This window comes from Athene cunicularia (assembly GCF_003259725.1).
Source record: "Athene cunicularia isolate RWA chromosome 2 unlocalized genomic scaffold, athCun1 chr2_part1, whole genome shotgun sequence".
Classification (NCBI taxonomy): Eukaryota; Metazoa; Chordata; class Aves; order Strigiformes; family Strigidae; genus Athene; species Athene cunicularia.
The window spans coordinates 53,854,935-53,880,545 of NW_020799095.1; the positions used below are offsets into that span (position 1 = coordinate 53,854,935).

Genomic DNA, 25,611 nt, shown 5'->3' on the forward strand with positions numbered 1-25,611 from the left:
GATGTGTATAAGAGACAGATATATATATATAACTTTAATTGAGGTAAAGAAAAGCATTGGTATAAAATAGCCTTTCAAATAAGGCAGTCGTTTACTTGCTGTGTCAGCAATATGTCTGAAAGAAAAGGCATGCTCCGTAACCTACATTTCAAAGGTCACCGTGCTACAGCTCCAGGCTTCTGAAAATCACAGTTCGAGCCAGCATCATGGTTGGTTTGAAGATTTGGTCTGTTTTGCTGGTTATACTATACCGTTTCTGTCAAAGATGTATCCCAAGTGGAATTTCAACACATGTTGAAATAGGTAAGACATGTTCAGAATGAATTTTCCTGTCTTTGAGTTGGTTGGGAAGAGAAGTAAATTCAGATTCATCTGGAAAGCAAAGGGAGGAAATAAAGTCATAAGCATTCTACATCATTTTAAGAAAATGTGAGTAACACATAGGGTAGATGAATAGTTTTGGTTTGGAGTTTGAAACTTTACTGGTTTTATAATCAAAATGCTTGAATCAATTTGGTTGCGCAGTTTTCCGTCTTCTAAAACATGGGCGTTATGTAACTGGAGTGTTTGTGAGTTTTACGCAGGCAGGGTTTGGTTTGGAGAAAGAAGAGGAATACTTTACACAATTTGTGTAATCCTTATATTTAAACTAGAAAATAACACAATCTGTGGGATCTCTGTTTTTCAATCACCATGTATTAATTTTGCCATACTTGCATAAAATAGATAAATGCTCTAATGTGTTTGTATCTATGACTAACATCATCAAAATGTTTTTCTGTGTCTCTTCCTGGTAGGTTGCTATCTGTAGCCTGAACAGCCTAGATTTGTAGAGAAAGAAGGAAAGATCTGGGTGAACATCAAAGTGGGGAAATATTTCTGGTTTGAATTTCTTGTTTGCATGTGTTATTTTTAAAATCTGGTTTCTGCTGTAGTGCTTGCGGGAACACCCATGAGTAGTGTGAGGTTATTCTGAAACATTTACTCATAAAAGATTGACAGTTTTAATTGTTTGTTCTTCTGTTTCTGATTCTAAATCCGTTGCTCAAACAGGTCGTAAAACATATGATGTTTTCTCTATTCAGGTAATCTTCTCAGACTTTACTGAAAATGTGCAACTTTGAACAAGTTAAATGCTGGGGTTATTTATGGCATTCATTTGAGACTATATTCCCTTACTAAGTGCTCTATCCTTGGTCAGCATCCTGCAACCATTTGCTTTTCCTAATGATATGTGAAGAAACCCCTATTAATCAGTAGGAGAAGTCACACTGCCTGAGTTAGGCAAGCACACACATCTTTGGAAGCTCGGGGCCTTAATTACTGAGTATGAGCTTCTGAAAACTTGAAATAACAGATTTGGCAGAATAGACTGTATTTGCAAGAAATGTACAAAGAGAAACAAGAGCTTATGGATCTGTCCCAAAGCAGTATTTTTTTTTTTTCTAATCAAGGAAGCATATTGCAGAAAACCTGCATTTATATAATTTAAAGATCTTGGTTGTCCAAGTAGTAGTGTGTATACTGAACTACTGAGTCATAGGTTACAACAAATCTTGTCCATTTGTCTGAAAGTGACATTAAACAGGGATCAGCTCTGATGCTGCCAAAATTGGTGCTTTTATTAATGTGCAAATAAAAGTTCATGATGATAAGATACTGAAAGTTATTGCCAAATCCAAACACTTAGTATTCCAGGAAAAAAACCCAATGAACTGTAGAAAGGACCTCCTCCGACTCAAAACCAGCACCAAAGTCTATCGTGGACAGGCTTCTGAAAGTACTTTGAAAACAGTGAAAAGCTCTGCCTGTTCAAAATGTTGATCATGTTCAGTGTGCTCGGCAGAACTCTGCTGTGTCCTACTTGTCACAGCCTTGTTTCTAGAGACAGGTCTGAGTGGGGATGCTCTTCCCCTCCCAGTGGCTCCCATCTGACCCATGGGGCTCTGTGGAACTGTGGAGGATCTATTGCAAATTCGTTGTAAAGGTGAACTGGACCATGTGAGTAATGAGAGAAGTTGGGGGGGATGGGAGACAGAAAAATTGCCAGACTGAGACTCTCCCATGCCAGAAAGAGATGTGTGTTGAAATGGCTGAACCTTAAAATGATAAGACTGTTTTTAATTGTTATTTTTAAATTATCCCTGTTTTGGTGCAAGGTTGGTCCTTAAGGTATCTTAACATATTTGTAGAAGGATGATTTAGATCAGTGGGTAAAATTCAAAGTGAAAGATCATTCAAACCCATAGTTTTGTCTAGATGTTATTCCAGAATGAGTGGGTTTTTTCTGTCATGTGATTTATTTGTTAAGGATCAAATTAAATTCAGCATATTCTGTGTTATTCTATGTTATTTTGATCAGTTTTAGCTTCAAGTGAGGAGTAAAACTTTGTGTGGGAGGGCAAGATGATAACCCATGCATGCAGTTTCAACCAAATAATTTTAGTTGGGTGTTTTTTTAGAACAGTGTTAATAGATTATCCCTGGGATCTAACATTTATTAGAAGGAGGCTTCATTACAGAAAAATTATGTTAGTTTGTTTCATTCTCTTGTTACGATTGCTCAAGAAATATATTGGCAGTAAAAATGTTTGCCTATTCTCTGAATAAATAGTATTATTTACCTTGCTAACTTTACATTTATGTTGGTTTTCATACATGCTAAAAATGAATCAAACTGTTAAACATCACATTGATTCCTGAGATACCTTTTTCAATGTTAAGGGCAGCAGTGAAACTTAAATACAATTCAGGTGGGTCCTTTACAGCTGAAACTTTATGACCCATACTCTATACTTGCTGGGTGTGATTGTGTCAGTTCACTGCGGTAGCTCAGTTCTGCATGTGGGGAGTTCCTTTTCCCTGCGATTTCCTCTATGTTGGTCAGTTTGGGAGCTGGGGATTAGAGAAGAACTAATGAGACGTCAGTGCCCAGATGTGGTGCAGAAACAACATTTTCTTATTAGCTCCTGAGGTGAGAAAACACACCCTCTCATGTGTACAGAATTTTTTTGAGAAATCGTGTCTCATGCACCTGTGCCGCTTGGCTTAGGTATGACAGTGCGGCATGTTCTGATTTCGATAATGCTTCTAACAAAACACAAGCCTGGCCACTGTACTTATAAATCAATACTTCCATATCTTGTTTTTCAGCACATAGAGCTCTGGAATTTTTCATTAAGCGTGAAGGGAATGTTAATTATAGACAGGTAGGAAGCCTATTATTTCTGAATTGTGTACACCTTTCTTCTGAATGTTTTTCTGTCTGCTTGCCTTTATTATTTATTCTCAGTAGCATGTGTGTAAATATTGTGCCTAGACTGTATTTTTACCTTTTTTGTTGAAAATCATTTGACTCCATCTGAATACTATTAGAAATACGTAGCAGTTATTACAAAGTGTATGTACTGTGTGTGGTTTCTTGCATGTTTTCCCATCTTCTTAAGTCATACTCTCCGTGAGTAGTTGTATTAGAAGAATCAGTAGAGGACTTTTGGAAAGGAGATTTAATAAACATAAGGACAGCAAAGTGACAGCAAGGTTTTCAATTTAGTCCACCACAGATATCATTTAACTGATTTCTGATTGGTGCAAATAGCTTTTCCTCTCATGGGCTGTATCCAGCAGAGCTCTGTAAGCATGTGGACAGTTTTCATAAACACACATATAAAACACATATGTGTTTTGTGTTTAAAACATTTTTAATAGCTTTTAGGACAGTGTAAAGATATATAACTTGATCTTTTATCAAAGTAGGAGATCACTCAAGGAAAATGTTAACATTGTCTGCTGTAGACAGCTGTGCTGTGATTCAGAGGATGGAAGTTAGCAGCCCAGGCTTCATGTCTAGTCCAAGAGGGGGAGGGCACCTTCAGGAGGTGACTTCACCAGCACCCTAGTTAGATCATATGAAAACTTTCCTAAATGGCCTTTCAAAATGCAGTGTACGCTGATTAGTTTCAGTTACAAGGATTTGGACACAAGGAAGGGGGAATAATGGGGGATGATGACAACACTAAAATAACATATTTTACCAAGATAATAGTTGTATCTTGATGGAAACTTAAATTTTTTCTTTGGTATTGGCAGTAAACTGTGGTTTTGTGCTGTGCATTGGAATTCTGATTCCTTTTTTCCCTATTCTCTCCCAGTTACTACTAAACCACCAAGATGCATTTCAGGCTGGGAGCATTTATCCTGATGCCTTTTATCCTTCAATCTGCAAAAGTGGTAAGAAAAGCTTTATAAGTCCAATATTGTAACAAATGTATTTTTATGTGAAAATCCTACAGAATTTGGTAGGGTTGAAAGTAGTTATGTTGTAAGAAATGAAGTGTGGCCAAAAATACTTCCTGCAAAAACATCAACCACTTTCATTAGTATTATGATCCTTTTTGTGGAACTTCATAATAAAACAATACATTTGAAAATGCTTTTAGAAAGTAACTTTTGGGTAAATTTAACTATTATCACGTGTAGGGCAATCTGATGGAAGAATGCTGTTTGACCAAATTAGGTCAGAGTACTGAGTACTGTCTTGGGGAGAAACCGAGAGGACAAAACGATCTGTTTTCTAAGTCTTAGGGAAAGCCTGGACCTAATTTCTATGCTAGAAAGTATTATTTTCTATCAGATCAGTCACAAAGATGATACGAGAATATAAAAAACCTCATCACACCAAAACAGTGTGATGAATTGCTGGGGGGTAGAAGTGTTAGTAGCATCCCAGTTTAAAGCCTTTCTTTTCCAGACTGCTGTATTTTGCCCTTTACTGGTTCCTGCTTGAAATTAATGTCAGTCTTAGTTTTGCTTCTTGCAAATCTAAAGACTACACTACAATATTAGCACCCTGTTGCAATGGCTGTAAAAAGTTTATCTTTACTTGAAGGTGGTGTCCTGATTTTTCAACTCTGGTAGATCAGCTCTTGATTATAATCAACTTCTCCAGCAACACCAGAGCTATAAAACAGCCAGCTAGGACTTGCTCCAGGTTATTTTTTGCTAAAGTGGTAAATCCAGATAGTGAGCAATTAGGAAATAGGACAAAGACAGTCTGTCCTCCAACAACAAGCTATTAGGATGTTAGGCGGATACCAGAGACAAGGCAGTGATACACAGTTTGTGTAAGGATACCTGACCAGTTGATTGTTGAGATCTGAAAGTAAATTATGGGAGGTGGTTTAGTGGGTCATGCAAATTCAGATCCATTAAATTCAAAGAGTTCTTGGGATTTTTGTTTGGTTTGCCTCATCTTTTACGTGTTTTTCAGCTGAGTACCAGTGCCTCCACTTATCTCAGTATTTGTTTTTTCCTTCCTCAAACTGCAAAATCATTGCTTGGCTTTCCAAGGACACTTTCTTGTATCTTTTCTCATCACCTTCTCTACTTCGAGTCTTAAATCATACAGTGGCAGCTGGACATATCATTATTTCTCAGCCATATGTTGTTGATGTTAACTGTTGTTTATGCCAATTACAGGCTGCTTGATTGATATCCTGATAGGCAGGTTGCCCCATCCAGGCTGCCTCGTGGGGACTCTTCTCTGTTGTCATGTTGTGGTGCTCAGTTCACATCCAGATTTCCCCTCTGGTTTTGTCTCCTGTCACTCACCAGGTCACTGTTCCTGGCCTTCTGCCTGGCTCTGCTAACATCTTGTCTCAAACTTCAGCCTTGCTTTTCAGGACTGATGTTTTCCTGGGATTTTTTCAGTTCCTACCTTAACTTGGTTATTTCTATCTACCTCATCTTTCCCTTCTAACAGTTTTGACTTCTGCCTTATACCAGGCCAGTGATCAGAGCCTCTCTTATCTTCAGCCTCCAGCCCACATTCCTTCACCACAGTTGGGGTCCATCTTGACTTATTTTATACTTGGGCCACTTGTCAGCAGTCTCCTTAGCCAATGTGGAAGAAACAGCTACCCCTGCAGACCTGAGCTGTTTTAACCCTGTACCTCTAGATCAAGAACAAAGCCATCCAGACTGCCTCTCCAGGCAGGAGACAAACATAGATGCAGAAGTCTACTCTTGAACGTTTAATTTTGGTCTAGCAAATCCCATCCATATGTTATCTAGTTCAGTTGCACTGTAAAATGTCAAAAGGGCAGGAGGTGACCCACAAGGACTGCTCTCTCAGTTTCAGCATTTAATATACTTCAATCTTCTGCAGTTTAACAGTTCTGTGTGAACAAACACATATTTTTCCTGCAAGTGTACTGATGGTCTGAACAATCTATCATCTCTTGCCTACTTTCTTGCCCCTTAGAGAATTTAATATTGTGCTGCTTGATCTCATCACATCAGCATCACTTTGCCCTTAGCTTTATGTGGATACACAGAAATTTTTAGGCAAGGTCACTGTTAGATCCTACATAATCTCATCTGCATAAATCCAAGTGAGAGTAATAACTGATGCTTCAAATGAAAACCAGATTTTTCCTGCTATCCTCTGCCTTTCTGCTCCCACAGTGACTGTGTCTTGGCAAGTTTGCCTTGCTGTTGAAAATGATGATGATGGTGACATAGCACCCCACCCCCCCCGAAAACTGATACTTCTCCCAAATCATGGTATTTTGAGTTGGGTGCCATGCCCATTAGCTTTTCTGCCATACAATTCAATGCATTCATTTAGTCAACAGCTTCCCTGTCAGCTTTCTTCATCCTCTCCACTTGAGAGGCAGCTTTTCGTTGTGCTGTACCTACTCACAGGCACAGAGAAAGGGAGCAGGCACAAAATTTTCCGAGATTTCAAAATCATAGAAGGTAAATCTAGCATCTCTTTTAACAGATAAATCATATAAAAATACATTTCATTTGGCTCTTCTCATATAAGTGGATGGAAAATGTATCATCTGTACAACATGAAATTGAACAAAAATCTTTTTTTTTTTTCATGGAGAAAACCTTCTCTTTGTATTTTTTTTTCTTTTTCTTCCCCCCTCCCCCCCTCCCCAAACAAATCAGATAATGATATAATCTTATTGTGGTAGGAATATTCCATGATGTGTCTGAAGACACTCACTGGTCACCATTTCTCAGTACAAGTATTCACTACATCAGAAGGAATTATCCTCAGCCTTGGGAAGAGGTAAGAAAATTTCATTAGCTTTTGACTTTGCTTTCTACTGTTTTCTTCACATTTACCTGTTGCAATTCATCCTTTGGGAAGTGTAGGAAAAATATATGTTTTTAGATTAAAGTTTCTGCTGATATAGGAAAATTTGAAATTCCATTTTCATCTTTACAAGACAGAAAGTTACAGTTTCCATATAAAGGTTATCAGTTATCTCCAATGTGGTCTGGTGCTTATGATACATTTCATAGGTCCAAACTTTCAAATGGGATTGGTGGACTTGCATTATTGTCAGATCTGGTTGACTGTTTGCCACTTGAAAATTTTAGAATTCTTACTTGTGAAATCTTGGACTTAGTCCTGATTTGCTTTTGTTTATGGTATATGAGCTACATAGGAGAAGATGAAAAACCAACTGTCAAAAGTGAGAATGATTTTAAAGGTAATATTGTTTTCTTTTCCGTAATGGAGAATTTGCCATTCTCTCTCTGCTCAGGAGACTCATACAGATGGAGCAGCAATTGAGAGCTGCACTCTTTAAAACCTAAACAGGTCTGCCTGCCTTTGACTGGCCATTGGTGATATTGATCTTGTGAACTGTCAACCTGGAGAAAGTATAAATTCATCAAAAACTATGATTCAATTACAGGTTTTTTTTAAAGACCTCTGAAACTTACAGTTATTCAATGCAGAGAAGTCTTTTCTGGAGAAACAAAATTTCTGTTGTTGATAGATTTATTCCAGATAACTTTTCTGTTTGTAGGAGTAGGATGAGTAATTTCATACCTGGGCTTTAATCAGGCACTTTTACATTGAACAGCACTTGCATAGGAATGTCTTTCTCCTCTGTGTGCCTGTATAGTACCCACGGTGGCAGAGGGGTTTCACTGCTTGGAACTGGAAATGGTTGTCTCCAGTGCAGAAAAACAGTTCATTACACATCTAACTTGAAGTACACAAGTTCTCTGGACATCAACCATGTCATTCTATGGCCTTGGATTGTATGAAGTCCTTAAAACTTCTCAAGTCACAAAAAGTTACTCCAGTATCAAGGAATGAGTGGTCAACACTTTGTCATGTTCTTGAATTTGTAAGAGTTTCTCACATATATTCTTGTATAATGCACTTGCGTAAAATGCTCACCTCTTAAAAGCGGGAGTAAAATTACTGACATTACTACAAATGGATTGTTGTGTAGGCTACAGAGAAGCTGGTGGCTTTCCTGTTTGGAATTGCCTCACATATGGTGGCAGATGTTAGCTGGCATAGCCTGGGCATCGACCAAGGATTTCTAAAGGCCATGGGAGAAGTAAGCCTGTATTATTTTATTTATTGATATAACTGGGTTTATTGGAATTAATAGCTTAGCTTTGGACTCTGGTGGGAGGGAAGGGGAAAGCTGGAGCCCTGTTTCAGGAAGATTTTCAGAGAGATGTAATGTCACAAACTCTATGAGAACAAAGTTGGCCAGGTTTGGGACCTGTAAAATTTAGGGCTGCTTGGACAATTTGATTCTGCTCATATGTTTGTGTGGAAGGATGAGTAAAATAAACAGACAGTTCTCTTGGTTTTGTCTTTCTCCAGATTGATTTTCATGGTTCATACTCAGAAGCTCACAATGTTGGCGATTTTGGTAATGTTTCTGTTTGCTGATCATAGATCCTTCTATTGGAGTAACTAGTCACCATCAAAGCCACAGTGGGCGATTCTGGCTCTTACCCTGTGCAGGAGCCATGAATGAGTCATATGGACACTGTCTTCTCACTCTCCCCCATAGCTTGCAAAGCCCTGCTGTACCTGTCTGCATGTTTCAGGAGGTGGGATAGGGCATGTGGACACTTATATTAAACACAGGCTGAAGGATGCTAAAGTTTAAATGGATTCACTGCAATGATTTTAAATTTTACATTATTCTCTGGAAGGATAAAATATGCAGTATCCCTTCAGGTGAACCATTTATGTATTCTAATTATATAGCTGAAGGATCTACTATATAAACATAGATAGCATAGCCACACATAGCTTCATCCACACTGTTATTCATGATACATAGTTAATGGATTTGGTTTGTTGGGCTTTGTGGGTTTTTTTATTTTCTTCCATCTGCAGGAGGAGATGTACTGAGTCAGTTTGAGCTGGACTTCAGTTATCTGGCATCAAACTGGTAAGATAATGAGGTTACCTTCTTTAATAATTATTTCTGCTTACTCTGTATACTTGCTGTGTTTTAACAAAATGTTGCCCTTTATCTTTCTTTCAAAAGAAACCCATGTGGCTATTGGAATTTTTCTGAGTTTGCTATTCCTTATATACATTTGCTGTTCTCTGACATGAAAAACTGGAAGGACATATGGAGAAAAGAGTTTTACATATGGGAACACAGCAAGAAAGAGTTTTATCTATAGAAACCCATATTTATCTCTGAAGGGAATTATAAGTAATTATATATAAAATAATCAGTGAAAAAAGTTTGTTGGAATGTTCTAACAATTAGTTAAATAACTCAATTAAATAAATCTCACTTAGATTTCTGGTTTTGGAAGTTGAAGATGTTTATGGTTATAGATCCTGTGGAAATCAGCCAGGTTTTACCAACATCAAAAGAAGCAGCAGTTTGATATACACATTTTTTCTTACAATTTTCAACTGAAATTTAAAAAATCACGTGCCTTCTTTTCTGCTGATAGAGTAGGTCTTTTGAGTCATTTTGTTTAAGTAGCATGTGGTTCATCTAGGTGTAGAATGCACAGTTCATTAATAAAACTCTGGTATCACTGTGGGAAATCTCTGTTTGTTTAGGAGTAGATTTGTCACAGCAGTGAGTTGGAGGACATCCTCCAAGATTATGTGATCGCCAAGCCAAGAAACCAGTGTGGGGAGTGTGGAAACTACCCGTGGTGGCCATAGGGGAATGGTTTTACAGGTTTCTGTCTCTGAACCTGCAGTCCTGGTCTTTCTGATATTTGTAAATTCATGACCTTCTATAAACTTTTGAAATTTAGAATATTTTAAAGCAGGCTATTGTTGTTACAAAAACTGTAATCTTTTATCAGGTGATGTGGAAAATCTCTTGTTATAATACCTTCATCTTGATTTTAGGTATGTACCCGTCAAAGACCTAGCAGCTATCTATAAGGAATTTTATGGAAGAGAGATCATAACTGAAAGCACAATTACTGACTGTACTTACCTGCTGTTTCTTGAACTGTAAGTTGAATAGCTTTGTCTGGGTTTTCTGAAGTGAAACATATGTAGGAAAGTGATGATAATACTATCTGAAATTCCTTATGCAGTGAGGTCAGCAATATAGACTCCCTGCTAGACCCCAAAATCATAAAACACCTGAATTTTTTTAATGTCTAGAATACAAATTTGGACTGCTTACTGACTGTTAAATTCATTATTACACCACCGATTCAGCTTCTTAGGTATGTAACACATTTATCTGTGTTTATTTGAGAACAGCTGTGTCTTCAAGTACCGTTGCATTGTGGCATGTTAGCAATATAATTTTCATGTACTGAAGGAGTAGTGTACGTAGCTAAATAGATGGCTTACTTACACTTTATGTAGATCCTTTCAAGTCCAAGAATAATTCAAAAGAGAGTTTTGATATCTGGCAATGTCTGCTTTTGAATATCCTAAACAGCCTAGCTATATCCTTTCTTTCAGTTAATTATCAATAGTCAGCCAGCATTTACAAACACTGTGAATCCCTCCAAATTAAGGGCAGCACTAAAGTTAATACCATTTTTTCTCACATTACAGCTTTTAAAAATATATAAACAACCAACAAAGAAATGTAATGACTTGCATAGTATTTGCCATACAGAAGCCCTGAAGAGAGCTGTTTAAATGATTAAATGTTATTAAATGAAGCAAATTTACTTATGATTTTTTTCTTTTTTTTTTTTTTTCAGGCATGGTGAAAGGCTTGCTGTTGCCAAGGTTGATTTTCTGTTTTCTTTATAAAAATGAACATACAGCATGAAGAGAATGTAATCCATCTTATTAAGTATGTTGCTTGTCTCTTAGCTCTTTCCAACATATGCTAGTAAATCTCCATTTCTGGTGGAGAAGTTCCATGAGTATTTCCTTGGAGGAGTGGATGACATGGCATTCTGGACAAACAATATTTTTGAACTGACAAGCCATATGCTAGAGAATGGAACCAGGTATAGCATGTTTCCTGCAATATGAAGTGCAGTAGCCAAGTTCTGACACCCATTTAATTGTTCTTCTGAAGGCAGGTTCCTTCCTAGAAGAGGTGCTGAGCTTTAAATACTCACTTGGACAAAGGGATTTCTGTGGCTGTCTTTACCCAGGTGCACAGAATTACACAGGCCTTGAGTTCACATCTGTTACATGTTCACATTCCTTTCCCTGGGCAAGGCTCTGGCATGCCCAGCTGATACTTGACAAGGAAAATTTGGGACATTCTTTAAAACATGCTCAAGGGCCTGTTTAAATGTTGCATAGCCGTGCCCTGAGATTCTGCCTGGCCTGGCAGTCTGAGCTGTGGCTGTGGCTTCTGGCTGCTGTCATCAGTCACCAAAGGTGTTCCTTCCTAGGGGAGGTCAGATATTGTATTCAGACACTTAAGGCAAATAAGATTAGAAAGAATTAGAGTGTATATAGTAGTATTGGAAGCTCAGGCTTGTACTCAGAATATCATATTTTTATAGAAGTTCTAGCCTTGTTTTGTTTTGGTTTGGTTACTTGTTTTGTTACAAGTGTAACCTTATTGTAAATAACTTTGTAAAACCACCAGTGGCAATTAATCCATCCATTTATATGGAAAATACCACTACAGCTATTATGGGAAATGATGTTTTAAATACAATATGGCATAATCTGTTGTGTTCTTTGTACCAGAAGAGCACTTTATTAGAAGTGCTTCAGATTAATAGAATTAGCAGGACATGTTACAATAAGTTTCCTTTAAGAGCTATATAAAGACATGTGAGATTCATGCAGAACCTAATGAAGGTCATTAAAAGACATATCAAAGGGGTTTCTAAGGATTATAATGATACTTTGATCTTGAATAAGCAGGGTTTCTTGAGAAACCTGGTAACTTCTAACAAAGGAATCAATAAAGATTAAAGTTGTATTTTTAGTTTCACTTTCATTGCAGGAAAATCTTTAAAATACATTCTGCATATTTCTTTAGTGGCTGCTTCCTGCCTGAGAACCCTCTGTTTATAAACTGCACAAGGGAGTACAAGGACAACTACGTGTAAGTGTAACTGAAGGTTCAAAAATTTACTGATGGAAGGAGAGTCTTCTGCTAATGTGGACAGTGAGCTATGGAAAATTAGAGATCTTTTAGTTTATCTTTTTGTGCATGAATTTGAGATCTTCATAACATGAGTAGGTAAGCTCTATGCAGGGGAACTGTGTAGAACCTAGGAGAGACTTTCACCTTCCAGCCTAAGAACAAGAATACTTACCTAGCACCTGAAGTGCTAAGTCTTCACACTTTATTTGGTTGTCTGTCTTTGTTCCACTAATCATGAAGATATTGATTCATGTTTACCCTTACCATAGCTAAATTGTCTCCTGATTTATGTACAGAAATATGGAACTCAGGTGTTCAGAGTACAAGTGTATGTATTCCTCTAGCAAACGTCTCAAGAGAAACCAGCTTAACTGATATCTCCTGAGAACTCCATTTATACATGGGAGAGATGGCCACCTGATTGCATGCAATATGTTTGCTTCCCCTAGCTTTGTCATAAAATACTCATCATTAATTCAGTTATATTAATTGTTATTACTGCCTTTATTTTAGCAGAAGCAAACAATCAAAACATGAACGGCACAAGAATACAACTTCTTTGCTTACAAAAACACGTGAAAAGAATATAAACTATACAGAGAGAGGAGTTCACTTCAACATACAATCTTGGGCAACAGTAAGTGGGAAGTAACGGATGTGTCGGTAAAATTCAGCTCTGTATAAAATTGTTTTAATTTCTGTCTGAAATACTGCTTGATGGAGCAGGGTCTCTTCATGTTAACAGTGGCCTCTGACTTAACTTCATGAAGATTCCAGCGTCATTATTTATCTATGTATTTATAGGTACATCATAAATACTCAATTTTTACACTTTGCTCATTTTATAGTGAAGTTAGAACATATCTTGCAGTGCCAAAAATGACAAAATATATCTTCAGTATTTACAGCTTATGGAATCATATGATCACTTTTTGGATTAAGAAGTCCCAACAAAACATAGCAGTGGACAATTAGCAGTGCTCCATTTAGAGTGTACAGATTTTTATCCCTTTCTAAAAGGGTGCTTAGGACCTGAGCCAGAGTCCACTTAGATCCACTTTGATGTGATGATTTCCACTGTTGGTGACTTGGGTTTTGAGGTGCTCCATGATGTTGTAGAGTTTCAGCCTGTGTTTTAACCATTCTTGTGTCTCTTTATTATTTTTATTTCAGAATTCCCTCCGCTTGATAAACCATGCTTTTGCAACCAGTGTCTGGAGAGCATTGGCAGCTACACATCAGAAATCTTCTAAGTACATCTCCAAGCCAGCAGCTTCATATTTTCTGACTTCACCCTATGCTAGACTTGGATGGTTGGTAATTTTTTTTCTCCCACCTCCCTCTTAATTTCTGAAAATTTTGAGTACCCACCAAAATACTAGTGTTTATTCTTTGAATACTCTTTAAAGGTGACAGTCCAAATCCATTGGTGGTACAAATCTGGCTGACTTACTTACATTGTCTGGCCAGAACAAGTTAACCTGTAAGATCTTTCTTTCAGATGTTAGCATGAGCCTCTTTGTGTCAGTACTGAATAAAACTGTATCAAGAGCAAAATTTCCATTCAGATATGAATTCTAGTCAGGTATCCTCTTCCTCTGGAAGGGTTGTCTTGTCTTTTTTTTTGACATTTTCTCCTTAGTCAAGGAGCTCAATGATCTGTGTGTGATCAAGCTCAGAATGGAAGGAACTGAAATTAGAACAAATGTCGGCTCTAGTTCTGACTCTCTAGTATAGGAACAGTTACCCTTTTTTGATTATTGGTTGATGTTTGCGCAGAATTGTGTCTGTCCCAGATTGATTACTGGTGGTGCCTAGCAAGTGTTCTTGGAAACACTACAAGACTAGTAGGAGTTCAAAGATATATTCAGGACACAGAAAGAGGCTCATTCACTCTCCTTGCCAGAAAGGTTCTAGCTTGACCTGCAACAGGGAAGAGTAATAAAATAATTTGCATTGCTGCTCATCTTACTTTATTTCTTCTGACTCAAAAATTGAAGATTTATTTTTTGAGTTTACTTCACACCAGCCAAACTGCAGTATTTTTTCTGTCCACATTACCTCTCTAAATTCCCAGCATGTTACTGAGACCTGTGATCCCTTTGCTTATCAACCAAGTCCATCGCTTAAATCAGAGTTTCAGTTAAAAAGATACTTAATTTCATTTTCTGTGTTCTGTCATATGGAAGCAGCCCTTTTTCATGCTCCTTGTTCTGGTTGCTCTCAGGTGCCTTGTCTCAGTAAGTGAAAAGCAGTTCCTACAGATCTTAGATGCATTAATGGAAGATGAATCTTCAAGGCTCTGTTTTTGTTTAATTCAAGAAACCAAAAGTCATATATATAATAGGAAAAATGCTGTGTAGATTTTTACAAAAATAGATGGGGAAAGACAGGTCTTGGTTTGCCTAAAAGAAGTAAAAGTATTTTCTGCTAATGTTGTGGTAGCCTGGAAGCTAGTGCTATGATTTGGTTGACTCCCTTGCTGCACAGGGCAATGATCTCAGCTGACCTAAACCGGGATGGGTATGAAGATCTGGTGGTTGGAGCGCCAGGGTACAGCACATTGGGCCGTGTGCAGATAGGACGGGTGTACGTGGTCTACAGCAACCAGTCGGGTTTGCCTTCAGAGGACATAGATCTAGATGGGGAAGCTGACCAAGTACTACAAGGTCATCAGGTGAGGGGTCAAGTCAGACATTTGTCACTTATATTTTTTTTGCCTGAAAATGTGGTAAATTTTGACTGAGCAACAGTATCATTAATATGTATGAGGATTATTCCTGAATTACCCTTCCTGGTGTTACCATAAAGCCAGCAGAGGAAAACTCTCACGACTCGTTTTTGAGTTTTAGAAAGCAGGCATTCTTTGTGCACACACAAATAGTTTTGCAAAGGTGAGCTCACCCCAGATCTGTAAGTGGCAGCTAACATAGAGTGAGATTATACATATTCATAACTTTTCTGAGAAATGAATTACATATGCATTAGATTTCCTGGAACTAATTACATATCTACATCCTCATTACACATGCACTTCCTTGCTGGGTGGTGGTCTCAAGGGGTCCCTGGTGGTTGTTAGTAGTCTTCCTCACGGTGTCTGCTGGTTGACCTCAGTGCTCATGCATGCTCACAAAGGTCTGTTTAGGAGGTGTTATGCAGCTCTGTTGTATCTTAAGCTGATTTGTTTTAATTTGTCCCATCCTTGTTCCTGTTACCTTCAAGAATAGGCCCCAGCTGTCTTACTTATTACTGTCTTATCTTCAAACTCCTTTCTGCTTCACAAAAGCACCAGCCTTCAGCTGTGTCTGCACATTCCAGAAACTACATTGACATTGACCTACTTTATCCTCAGTAAAAATTATTTAGCAAGACAAAAAGCAAGATGGAGAGGAAAAAAAATGTTAGCAAGACATTTTGCCTTACACTGGTCATATGCTTTTCAAGAAAAATAACTGCTACGTAAGTCACAGGAACAATTAAAGCAATGGTGATCTGTAGGTTCACTTTTATTACTGTGCCAGATAAGTGCATATGAGAACATAATTTGCCCTTGAATGAAACTGAGATAAGTCTCTCTGTAAGTCACAGTATAGCTCATTCAGGTCCCTGCATTGTGATTTTTTCCCTTCCTTTTTCATATAAAATTATAATTCAATATAAATTTAAACTAATTTGAAACTACATTTTTTCATTAATTGATAACTTCTCACAAAACCATTGTTTGTCTTTACTAAGAGTACACGTTATTTTAAAGAAAGAGAAAGCTAAGATTAGGCGTTGGAATGGGCTGCCCAGGCAGGTGGTGGAGTCCCCATCCCTGGAGGTGTTTAAGGGTCGGGTCGACATAGCGCTGAGGGATGTGGTGTAGTTGGGAACTGTCAGTGTTAGGTTAATGGTTGGACTGGATGATCTTCAAGGTCTTTTCCAACCTAGACGATTCTGTGATTCTGTGACATGATGGTGACTGGCTTGTAACTGAGAAGCAGGATCAAATGATCTTTTTGAGTAATAAAGATGAACCTCTGGAGAAAATACCTTTATTCACAAAGAAGAGAATAGAGAGAGATGAGATAAATTTCCTTTTAATTTATTTCTGTGGTTATAAACTGTGGCGTAATAGCTGCTGTCTTCTTACAGAGTGTTTTCACAGCTATAATGCTGTTAACAGGAATGATCATAAGCTTAACATCAATGGTGCACTAGTCTCAGAAGATGAAATAACAAAGCAGTGACATATTGTATTCAGTTATTGCATATTTTAACACCTCCACATCTGAAACAGAGCAGTTGACTCCAATTTAGTGTATTAGTATGACAGTTATTACTTGCAAGAACAGTGATGCTAAGAAAAGAGTTGTTGGGATAGATTTTTGTCATCTCAGTTTCCAGTTCTTCCCTGTGCTACATTTGCAAATATGCATTAGGTTTTCATGGGTTTGTCTTGAAAATATCTGTTATTTTCATGAGAGCAATCCCTCTTCTTTTAGCCTTCAGGAAGATTTGGTTCTGCCTTGGCAGTCCTGGACTTCAATGAGGATGGAGTGCCAGATCTGGCAGTTGGAGCACCTTCTGTGGGATCTCAATTTCTTACTTATAAAGTAAGCCTCACACATGGGTTTGTTGTTTTTTTTTCCCTCCAAACAGAACGTGTTTATTGATACATACTTTTTTGAACAGTGAAATGAAAGGGAGAATTTCTGTTGTTGCTCAAGGTGACATTCTAATTTAAACACAAAGATTCGTGACCTTTGTGGATACTTTGATTAGAGCAACGGCAGCTATCTGTATTTCTCTTTCAGTGGCCTTTTTGCACATGAGAAATCCAGATCAGATTGCAATTTAGCAGCACTGATGTGCTGGAAATGTGAGGAGCCAATCATGAAATACAAGTGTACCCTTTTTATTTAGGAACATAGAGTCTCACAACAGACCTTGTGAGTCCGTGCGCCTTATCTGCTGCCACAGGCCAACAGATTATATCTAAAATGTGATATGAACACAGACATGCTTGCTAAAATAATCAAGTTACAGAGACTTGATGACTTGCAGTTTACCAGATAAGCCCATATAATGGTCCCTGAGTATTTTCAGCCTACACAAACTGAGAGGCAAAATGTTTTGGTTCAAACCACATTCATTAAGCTTAAAACTCTTCAGAATTTTAGATACCAACTTAGCTGCCTAAATAGGAATTTAGATGCTTTTATGTAGACCCATTAGCTTGGAACATTACATGCATCTGTTGTGCTTGGCACTGTGTGCCATTGCATTAAATAATAATTAACAAAATTTGAGCCACCTGAATGTGTGTGTAACAGTCCTTCCTCCTTACCCACAGTATGATGAAAGTGTACTTCTCTAGTTTGTTGCCTGGTTATAGCAGTACCCATTACAGCATGGGTACTCTTAGGTTTGGGGTGGAAAAGACAGTATCATGAGAAGGCTCTGGTAGGAAAAATGAAGTTGTATTAATAGCTGTTGCAGAACTGTTTCACTCCTTTTTGCGTTTTTTTTTTTTTTTATTTTGGTCTTGGTACTGACATGCAGATGCTCTCATGCTGTATTTGCTTTTCCTGCTGTTTAGGGTGCTGTGTATGTCTATTTTGGCACTGAGGGAAGAGGCTTGGCATCCCAACCAAATGTTACCATAACTTGTCAGGTATATTGATCAGGCTAATATAGGACTACACGAGCAGGAGGTGAGATAAAGGGGAAAGGGGCTTACAGGCTTGAAAAAAAGAATGTTAAAATCAAACTTCTAATTGTGAGGGAATTTAGACTGATGGGAATGGTACAAGCAAATGCTTGTCTGTGTTGGTTGTATATGGGAAAGACATTTGTACTCCATTGCTGGGGAGGCAGGAGCGTGGATAGAAAAGTGCGTAGTCCTTCAGAACAAAAGAAAAAGAAACCACAACTGAAGTCAGAGAATGGGAGGGTAATTTGATCGGAAGTGGACAGTTAGCTCTTTAGAAGTAAAATACTCTATTTTATTACAGAATTGGTGGTTTTGGTTCCATTTCAGTCTTAAACTAACTGTTTATTTCAGTATTCCTACTGTAATCTTGGTTGGTCCCTCCTGGCAGCTGATGTTGATGGGGATGGAAATGCTGATCTGGTTGTGGGCTCTCCATATGCACCTGGTGGTGGGCAGCAGAGAGGATTTGTGGTTGCATTTTACTCATATTTCAACAGGAGTAACCAAGGTAATATTTATTGAGTAAATTAACCCTTCCATGGTTTATGTGACTGTTCATTTCTTCTTAATTAATCATAGGATGATTCAGGTTCAAAGGAATCTCAGGAGGTGTCTAGCCCAGCCTCCAACTCAGTAAGGGGACAGCTATGAAGTCAAACCAGATTACTCAGGGCTTTACCCAGTTGGGTCTTGAAAATCTCCAATGATACAGATTGCACAGCCCCTCTGGGCATTGTTCCACTTCTTGGCTGCCCTTGTAGGGGGAAAAAAAAGGTCTTGTCATAGCCAGTATGAACCTCTCTTGTATCAGCTTATGCTCATTGTCTGTTGTCCTCCCACCATGCATAGTGAAGTCAGAGGCACAGAAGGCATTGAGGCCCCCAGTACATTGGGAAGAACCTGGCTTTATCTCCTTGTTAACCTCCTCACAGGTACTGTCAGGCTGCTGTTAGGTCCTCTCAAAACCTTCTCTCCTCCAGGCTGAGTAAGTTCCAGTCCCTCACTCTCTGTTCACAGCACAAGTGTTCCAACCCCCAACCATCTTGGGGGCCCTCTACTACATTTGCTTCAGTTTACCCACATCTTTCCTGTTTGGTGGGGTCCAAAACTGAACAGTGTATTACAGGTGTGGTCTAGGGAAGAGTAAAGGTGGAACAGTCACTTCTCTCAGTCTCTCTGCCATGCTCCTGCTATGTAGCTTGGGATGCTGTTGGCTGTCTCTGCTGTCAGAGCCTCGCACACAGTGCTCTGACCACCAGGATCTCCAGGGCCTTTTCCACACAGCTGCTCCCCAGCCAGTCTGTCTCCAGCTTGTATCACTGCAAGAGCATCTCCTTTCCCAGGGGCAGCTCTTTGCATTTGTCCTTACTGAATTTTGTGAGGTTCCTGTCAGCCTGTTCCTCCAGCCTGTCTGGGTCCCTCTGAATGGTAGCCCTGCCCTCAAGTGATAGCCCCCCACCAATCTCCTGTCATCCACCAACTTCATGAAAGGGCATGTTGTTGCCTTCTTCAAATCATTTATAAAAGTGTTTAACAGAATGAGTCTAAAGATAGATCCCCGAAGGCACTCCACTTGTCACAGGCATTCATAATACAACCCACTAGCTGCTGCCCTGTGAGGGTGATCATCTCAACCAAGTTTCTCTCAGCTGGTTGTCCACCCATCCAGATGGCCGCAATGTCCCAGCTTGGATACAAGAACATGGTGGGAGACAGTGTTGAAAGCCTTGCTAAAGCAATGGATTCAACTGTGTATTGATGAATTTTTGTCACTCTGTATGATCCTTCATGTGGCTAAAGAGAAATGCTACAAGTGAATACAGCTAATGAGTACAGGTGATGAGGACTGTTGTGAACGAGGGAGAAAAAGCCACATATGGAGCTAAATAAAGTTTGTAGGGGTTGGGCAGGATACACAGGTATTCAGAGCTTTGTCAGAATCACATAATTGAGATTTCCAATAACGCTTGATTTCTGTGGCTTATTCTACTTCATGTAAAATTAGAAACAAGGAAAATGTGTTTTAAAACACTGCAGATTGACATTTTTGCAAAACCAAAACACAGAATGAATTGTTTGAATTAAATCCAGAATTATTTGAAGCTCCCCTACCCACCATCCTCAGAAGAATTACAAGTTCTGATAAACAGTTTCAGTGTTGTCCTATCCCTAAGAAGGAGTCACTAGTTTAGGGCAGTAATAGTTTTCATGTAGACTGATATTTTTCATGTACTTTATGGAGGTTATTGCAAGGATTTAGGAGCAGGCTATCTTGAATAAAGGCTTTCACCAGCCAGTACAGTTGCAGGCTGAGCAAGTGAAGTTAGAAATAACTGGTGCCATATCATGGACAGTGTAACTTTGCTCATAGAAACTTGTTGTCGTAGAATGAATCAGGGGAGTATTGATAACATTCTTCTGTGCCAGGGTACACTAAGATGTCATTTGTATTTTTCTGGTCTGTCAGGACTTCTGTCAGTACAGGATGCCAACTGGATGGTGGAGGGGGAAGAAAACTATGCTTGGTTTGGATTTTCGCTTGACAGCTGCCAGCTGGAGAACATAACGTTACTGCTGATTGGTAGCCCTACGTGGAAGAGTTGTGCTGGGTGTGTTGTATATGACAGCTTGCTCTCTCCTCCATTCTGCCCTATTTCTGCAATATTTGAGATTCATAATAGAGTAAGACCTCCAGCTTTTCAGGAAGTTTCCTCTTTGTCCTGCTTAGAATATTTTTATTAAATTCATATTTTTATGCCTTCACCCTTCCTCATGAAGAGAGAGGGGTCTTTAGACCTTCTATAGAGAAGGTCTTTGTTATTTAGAGACATTTAAGAATTTCTTGGGTCTTTTTGGAGAGAGGGCACAAAAATGCTGACAGGTAAGTGTGCCTAAAATAAGCACTTACTTTAAGATAGCATTTTTAAAAGTAAACTAAACACAAAAATGTATTGGGTGATAAAGAAGTGGATAGACCAAGTCTGTGCTCTAAATGTTGTTTAACTAGTTAGAACAAGCATGGGAATTACTAAAACAGATTTCTAGAATTTGGCAGCCATTACTATTCCAAACTAAAAGGGGGAAATACTTTAAGGGGAGCAATCCTAGCTGAATGTACAAAAATATGTTGTTACATACAAATATATTTTGCATTGTAATTCAAGCTGCAATCCCTTCTCATTGGATGTCAGACATGAGAGTGTTGGGAAGGTGTATGGGTATAACCCACCAAGCACAAAGCGCTGGTTTGCAGTAACTGGAGACAAGGTAGGGCTCCTTCTATGGTACAGGACCTTATGAATAATTCGAGGTAAAGTGACATTCTGTAGAAATGACATAGGTGTTTTCAAAATCTAACAGGCAATGGGCAGAATGGGTTTGTCTCTGGCCAGTGGTGTGATGTCTGTGGCTGGGACCACAAGGATGGTTTTGGTGGTGGGTGCACCTACTGCAGGTATGTCCTGAAAACTGGAAACTGTTTCTGCTTTGGGATGTTTATTTCTGTATGACCAGAGGACAGATATGAAGTTAAAAGTTACAAAACAGACCTTTAAATTGCCATGTAATTAAAAAAAAAAAAAAAAATGTTGTAATTACCTTTAAGTACTGTATATACAGATTCCCCTCTACTGTGCCTCAACTCAATGGTTTTTTTTTCCTTCCTTAAAATTAGCTTAGCAGCATTACTACCTTGCATTATTTATGTAGCAGTGATTTGCTAGTAGACTGCATATTTCTTGGAATTAAAACAACACACTATTTTGTCCTTAGTCTGGCAGTAGGCAGTAAGGAATTAGGAAAGTCAAAGTGTAGAACTCTTACATTTTTTCCCCTGGTACTATTGCTAAGAGATTGTTTCTGTGCTAATTAGTGTTAATGCTGTATAACATTTGATCTCGTTTTATAAATTGTTTATTTTGTCCATGTTACGTAGTGCCAGTATTAGCTGCTGTCAGTGTATTGCAGGTATTAAACCTGTGTTCCTGTCTGATGCTCAACTTCTGTTATGTCTCTTTTCTCCAGATAGCCTGTCTAGGATTTCATTTATATCCTCAGTGCTGCACCAAGCTGGGCTAGCTCTGGTATATGACCTGACAGACAGCACCAAGCCTTCTTTGCTCAGCACGTTCAGTGGGGACAGGAGGTTTTCTCGCTTTGGACAAGATGTGTGCTTAAGTGACCTGGATAATGATGGACTAGGTAAAGCTTGATGAATGTAGATCAGAGTAAAACTGAAATGTTTTACTTTGGCAACAGGAAGACTCATTAACTACATATTTATACAAGTGTTAAACACAGTCTGCTTCCTCAGTTGACTTGTACCAATATTCCATCCTGCCTTGTGGGGAGGCACAATCCCAACCAACTCAGTCAGAAACTGAAACATTTTAACTGAAATTAAATTAACTGAAATTAATTTTAAGTGAAATTAAATTGTCAGAAATTGAAACATTTTAACTGTCATCATTAATAGGATTTGTGGCATCTCGAGGTATGCCAATGTAAACTCTCTGGTGTTTTGGTTTAGCATTATTTCACTTCTGATGTGTTATGTCATCCTTGTAATGTTTGCAGATGAAATGATTGTGACATCCCCACTTCGAACTAACGATATCACCACAATACTGTTTGGTGGGGCAGCTGGCCGTGTTTACATTTACAATGGAAAGCAGGCATCCTCAGGGAATGTGACGGGCCACTGCAAATCGTGGATATCTCCCTGTCCTGAGAACTGGGTAAGAAAACATAAAAGTGAATTCAGAATGCGATGTCATAATGACAGCTAATTAATTACGTCCAGTACCGATACCTAGTGCGTTCTGACTTGGTTTCAGAAAACAGGAAGTTACTTATGTTTCTGAATCCGTGTGATTTGGATCCCCCTGTTCGTTCTTGCATTACTTTGCTGTTCAGGAGCCAGGGTTATTGCACTGGTCCATTCTCCCATTGTGGTTCTCTCCACTGACTTATATTCTTTTTTCTTCTTCAGGCACAGTATGTCTTGATTTCTCCTGAGGTAAGTAACCAGAAAACAAATTAATAAGAGAAACTAAACAGTCCCACTTTAAAAAAACTAACAGCATGGTAACAAGCAATATTATTTTACAGGAACTATCAAGATTTGGGAGTGCTGTTATCACTGTGAAGTCTGAAAGAAAGGTGAGAAAAATTATTGTTGTTGGTTGCTTCATAGCATCTTTCTACCTCATCTGCATATACTAGCCAACAGCTCACCTAGGTATCCTACTCATCTGCAGAAGTCTTAAGTGCTTTGCATATTTAAGTTTTCATTTAAATCACTCTGAACTGATAAGCCATTATATAGATGGATCAGTTATGGAATTGCCAAAATTTTGGCACCTGACACCTGACTTGAAAGAGATCACTTTAAACCAGCCTGAAATCTAAACTACTTAGGAGTTTGCTGAAGAGTTGCATGGTAAATCAAGTGTAGGTGCCAACTGGCTGTACTGTTCATGCCAACCTGTATACAAAGTGGATGCTCAGCTACCAAACCACCCCTCTCATTTAATGTTTACAGGCTTGCTGTCCTAGCAATCGCTTTCAGCGAACACTGTTCGTATGTCAAGTATTTCCAAGCATAGAGAGGCCCAGTTCTTACATGAATGATTTTGGATGTTTGTATGCCTGTTTCTCTGTGTTTCTCTCAGATGCTTGTTATTTTTACCAAAAGTCAGAACCTGTGTTTGTATGTGTCAGTCCACTGAGGACCCTTGTTTTCAGCTTGAAGGTTGCTTAGTGCTTGCTCAGCGAGTGGAGTCCAACACTTTACTCTGACATAACCTGCATGAGAACTGAGGTTCTCTGCCCGAGTACTGAGAAAGCCTCAGTACTAGGCTGAGGAGGTGTGTGATTGTTCTGCAATAAATGATGTTTGATTTCTTGCTGTTAAAACATGCAATGAAGAAACACCTGGAAATGTAAATGCTTCTAAACTAGGTTAGGGTGCATAATCCACACCTGAAACACGGGCATCGCTGATGGCTTATGCATCCATGCAGGTGAGGCTGTTCTCCATGTAGCTGTGTTCCTTTGCTGTGGCACCAGTCCAGTCCACACTCCAGCCTCATCTGTATTGATCTTAGCCCTGAGAAACAGTTTATACTGGCAAGAAATTTATTTGACTGGTTCCAGCTTCTTCGTTTCCCAAATGAAATAGTCTGTTTGCCAAACTGTTTTGTTTAACTACTATTCTGATGAGGTGGGTTGCACTTATTTCTCCTCACATTTCTATGACAGTAATGATACGGACAAAATCTGGTTTCCATTAGAGAAGCTTAAAGCAATCGTGCACCTACAGCTGCGTTTTGCTAACTTTTGTTCTGTATCTCTACAGAAAGAAGTTGTAGTGGCAGCAGAGAGAAGCTCGGCAAAAGCTCGACTTGGTGGAAGGCTTTTTGTCTACTCACTCTAAAAAGTTCATGGTAGCCTTTAGGACCAGGGCACAGCACAGCTGGTCTGTTAGCAAAGAATCTCTGTAGTATCTGTGATACTTTCCTTAGCCCATGCAAACCAATAGACCACATGACAGCAAACTTCTGGTAGATTGATGTCTCAGACAGCTAGGTAGGGTCACTGCTTTTAAGTTAAGGGGAATATAAGCATTCATGGTGGTTTGACTTGCCACAGCTGTGTCAGTCATGTAAAAGCACAAATTAATTCTGCCGTGAGCAGCAGCATCACTTAACCTAAAACAAGCAAGCTGGTCTGAAAACCTTTCAGAGGCTGAAATGAGCAGAAGGCTAGATTTTGGTAATATTTGGCTGTATAAGTAATGTTTAGTAGTCACCTTCTTTACTAGTCAGATTGGAGTATTTTCTTAACAAAACCAGGAAAGAATAGTACGTGTTTTACAACTCCTTCTATACTGTGATACAGATAGGTATTCTAAGATATCAAAAATTGCTGTCAAAATAAGCATGAAAGGGCAGCTCCAAGCCAGACAGAAAGGTGGGTGCCAATGAAAAGGACTGCCTCTCTCTAGCAAGTCTTGGGGCCGGCGTTCTGGGTGTAGAACAGCTGGGATCTCCCAAGGGAGAAAAGTGCAAGACATTAAGTTTTAGGAAATGCTTCTGCTTTCGAACTCATGGCTGAGACTACGCTGACACCCTTTCTTTGTATTTTCATGTAGAATTCCATGACCATGGTAACTTAGAATTGTTAACAGCTTTTATTGTTAACAGTATTGTCTTCAACTACTTAATACTAATTTTGTATGATGCAGGTTTAACAGTGAGCATCAATTATCTATTAAACAACTTGAGCAATAAGATGTGGTGCTATTATTACCAACACCAGTCCGTAGACATATACGTGTATGTATTTTCTCTCTCTTGCCTTCTTCACAAACATAAAGCATTGTTTTCATTTTAAGTAAGACAAGCTAGTGGAATAGCACAGAATTCTAGAAGTCATACTCAGGCTGATGCACCTCAAGTTACCTTCTGTAGGAACTGTCTCTCATAGAGGTTGTTTTCAGGAAAAAAGGCAGGGTGAGTATTGGCTTTATGTATAATGCATTTTGACATCTATTTTGTGGGC

The 25,611-nt window shown here is 38.8% G+C and overlaps 1 protein-coding gene across 2 annotated transcripts; it reads left to right on the plus strand.

The window, feature by feature from the left end:
* The first annotated feature begins 37 nt into the window (after positions 1-37).
* GPLD1 (glycosylphosphatidylinositol specific phospholipase D1) lies at positions 38-24,641 on the plus strand. Of its 2 annotated transcripts, none has more exons than XM_026841358.1 (25): positions 38-303; positions 3,154-3,209; positions 4,152-4,230; positions 6,987-7,084; positions 8,268-8,378; positions 8,654-8,702; positions 9,179-9,233; positions 10,169-10,276; positions 10,990-11,017; positions 11,105-11,244; positions 12,243-12,308; positions 12,864-12,987; positions 13,524-13,663; positions 14,841-15,027; positions 16,838-16,948; positions 17,935-18,009; positions 18,400-18,556; positions 20,516-20,657; positions 21,213-21,315; positions 21,409-21,502; positions 22,072-22,248; positions 22,624-22,784; positions 23,039-23,065; positions 23,158-23,208; positions 24,407-24,641. In XM_026841358.1, the coding sequence occupies exons 1-25, from the start codon at positions 207-209 to the stop codon at positions 24,482-24,484; spliced, it is 2,514 nt and encodes an 837-aa protein (XP_026697159.1). In that variant the 5' UTR covers positions 38-206; the 3' UTR covers positions 24,485-24,641. The 2 variants fall into 2 exon arrangements, with proteins under 2 accessions (XP_026697159.1, XP_026697160.1); XM_026841359.1 differs by having other exon boundaries at positions 12,867-12,987.
* The last annotated feature ends 970 nt before the right edge of the window (positions 24,642-25,611 follow it).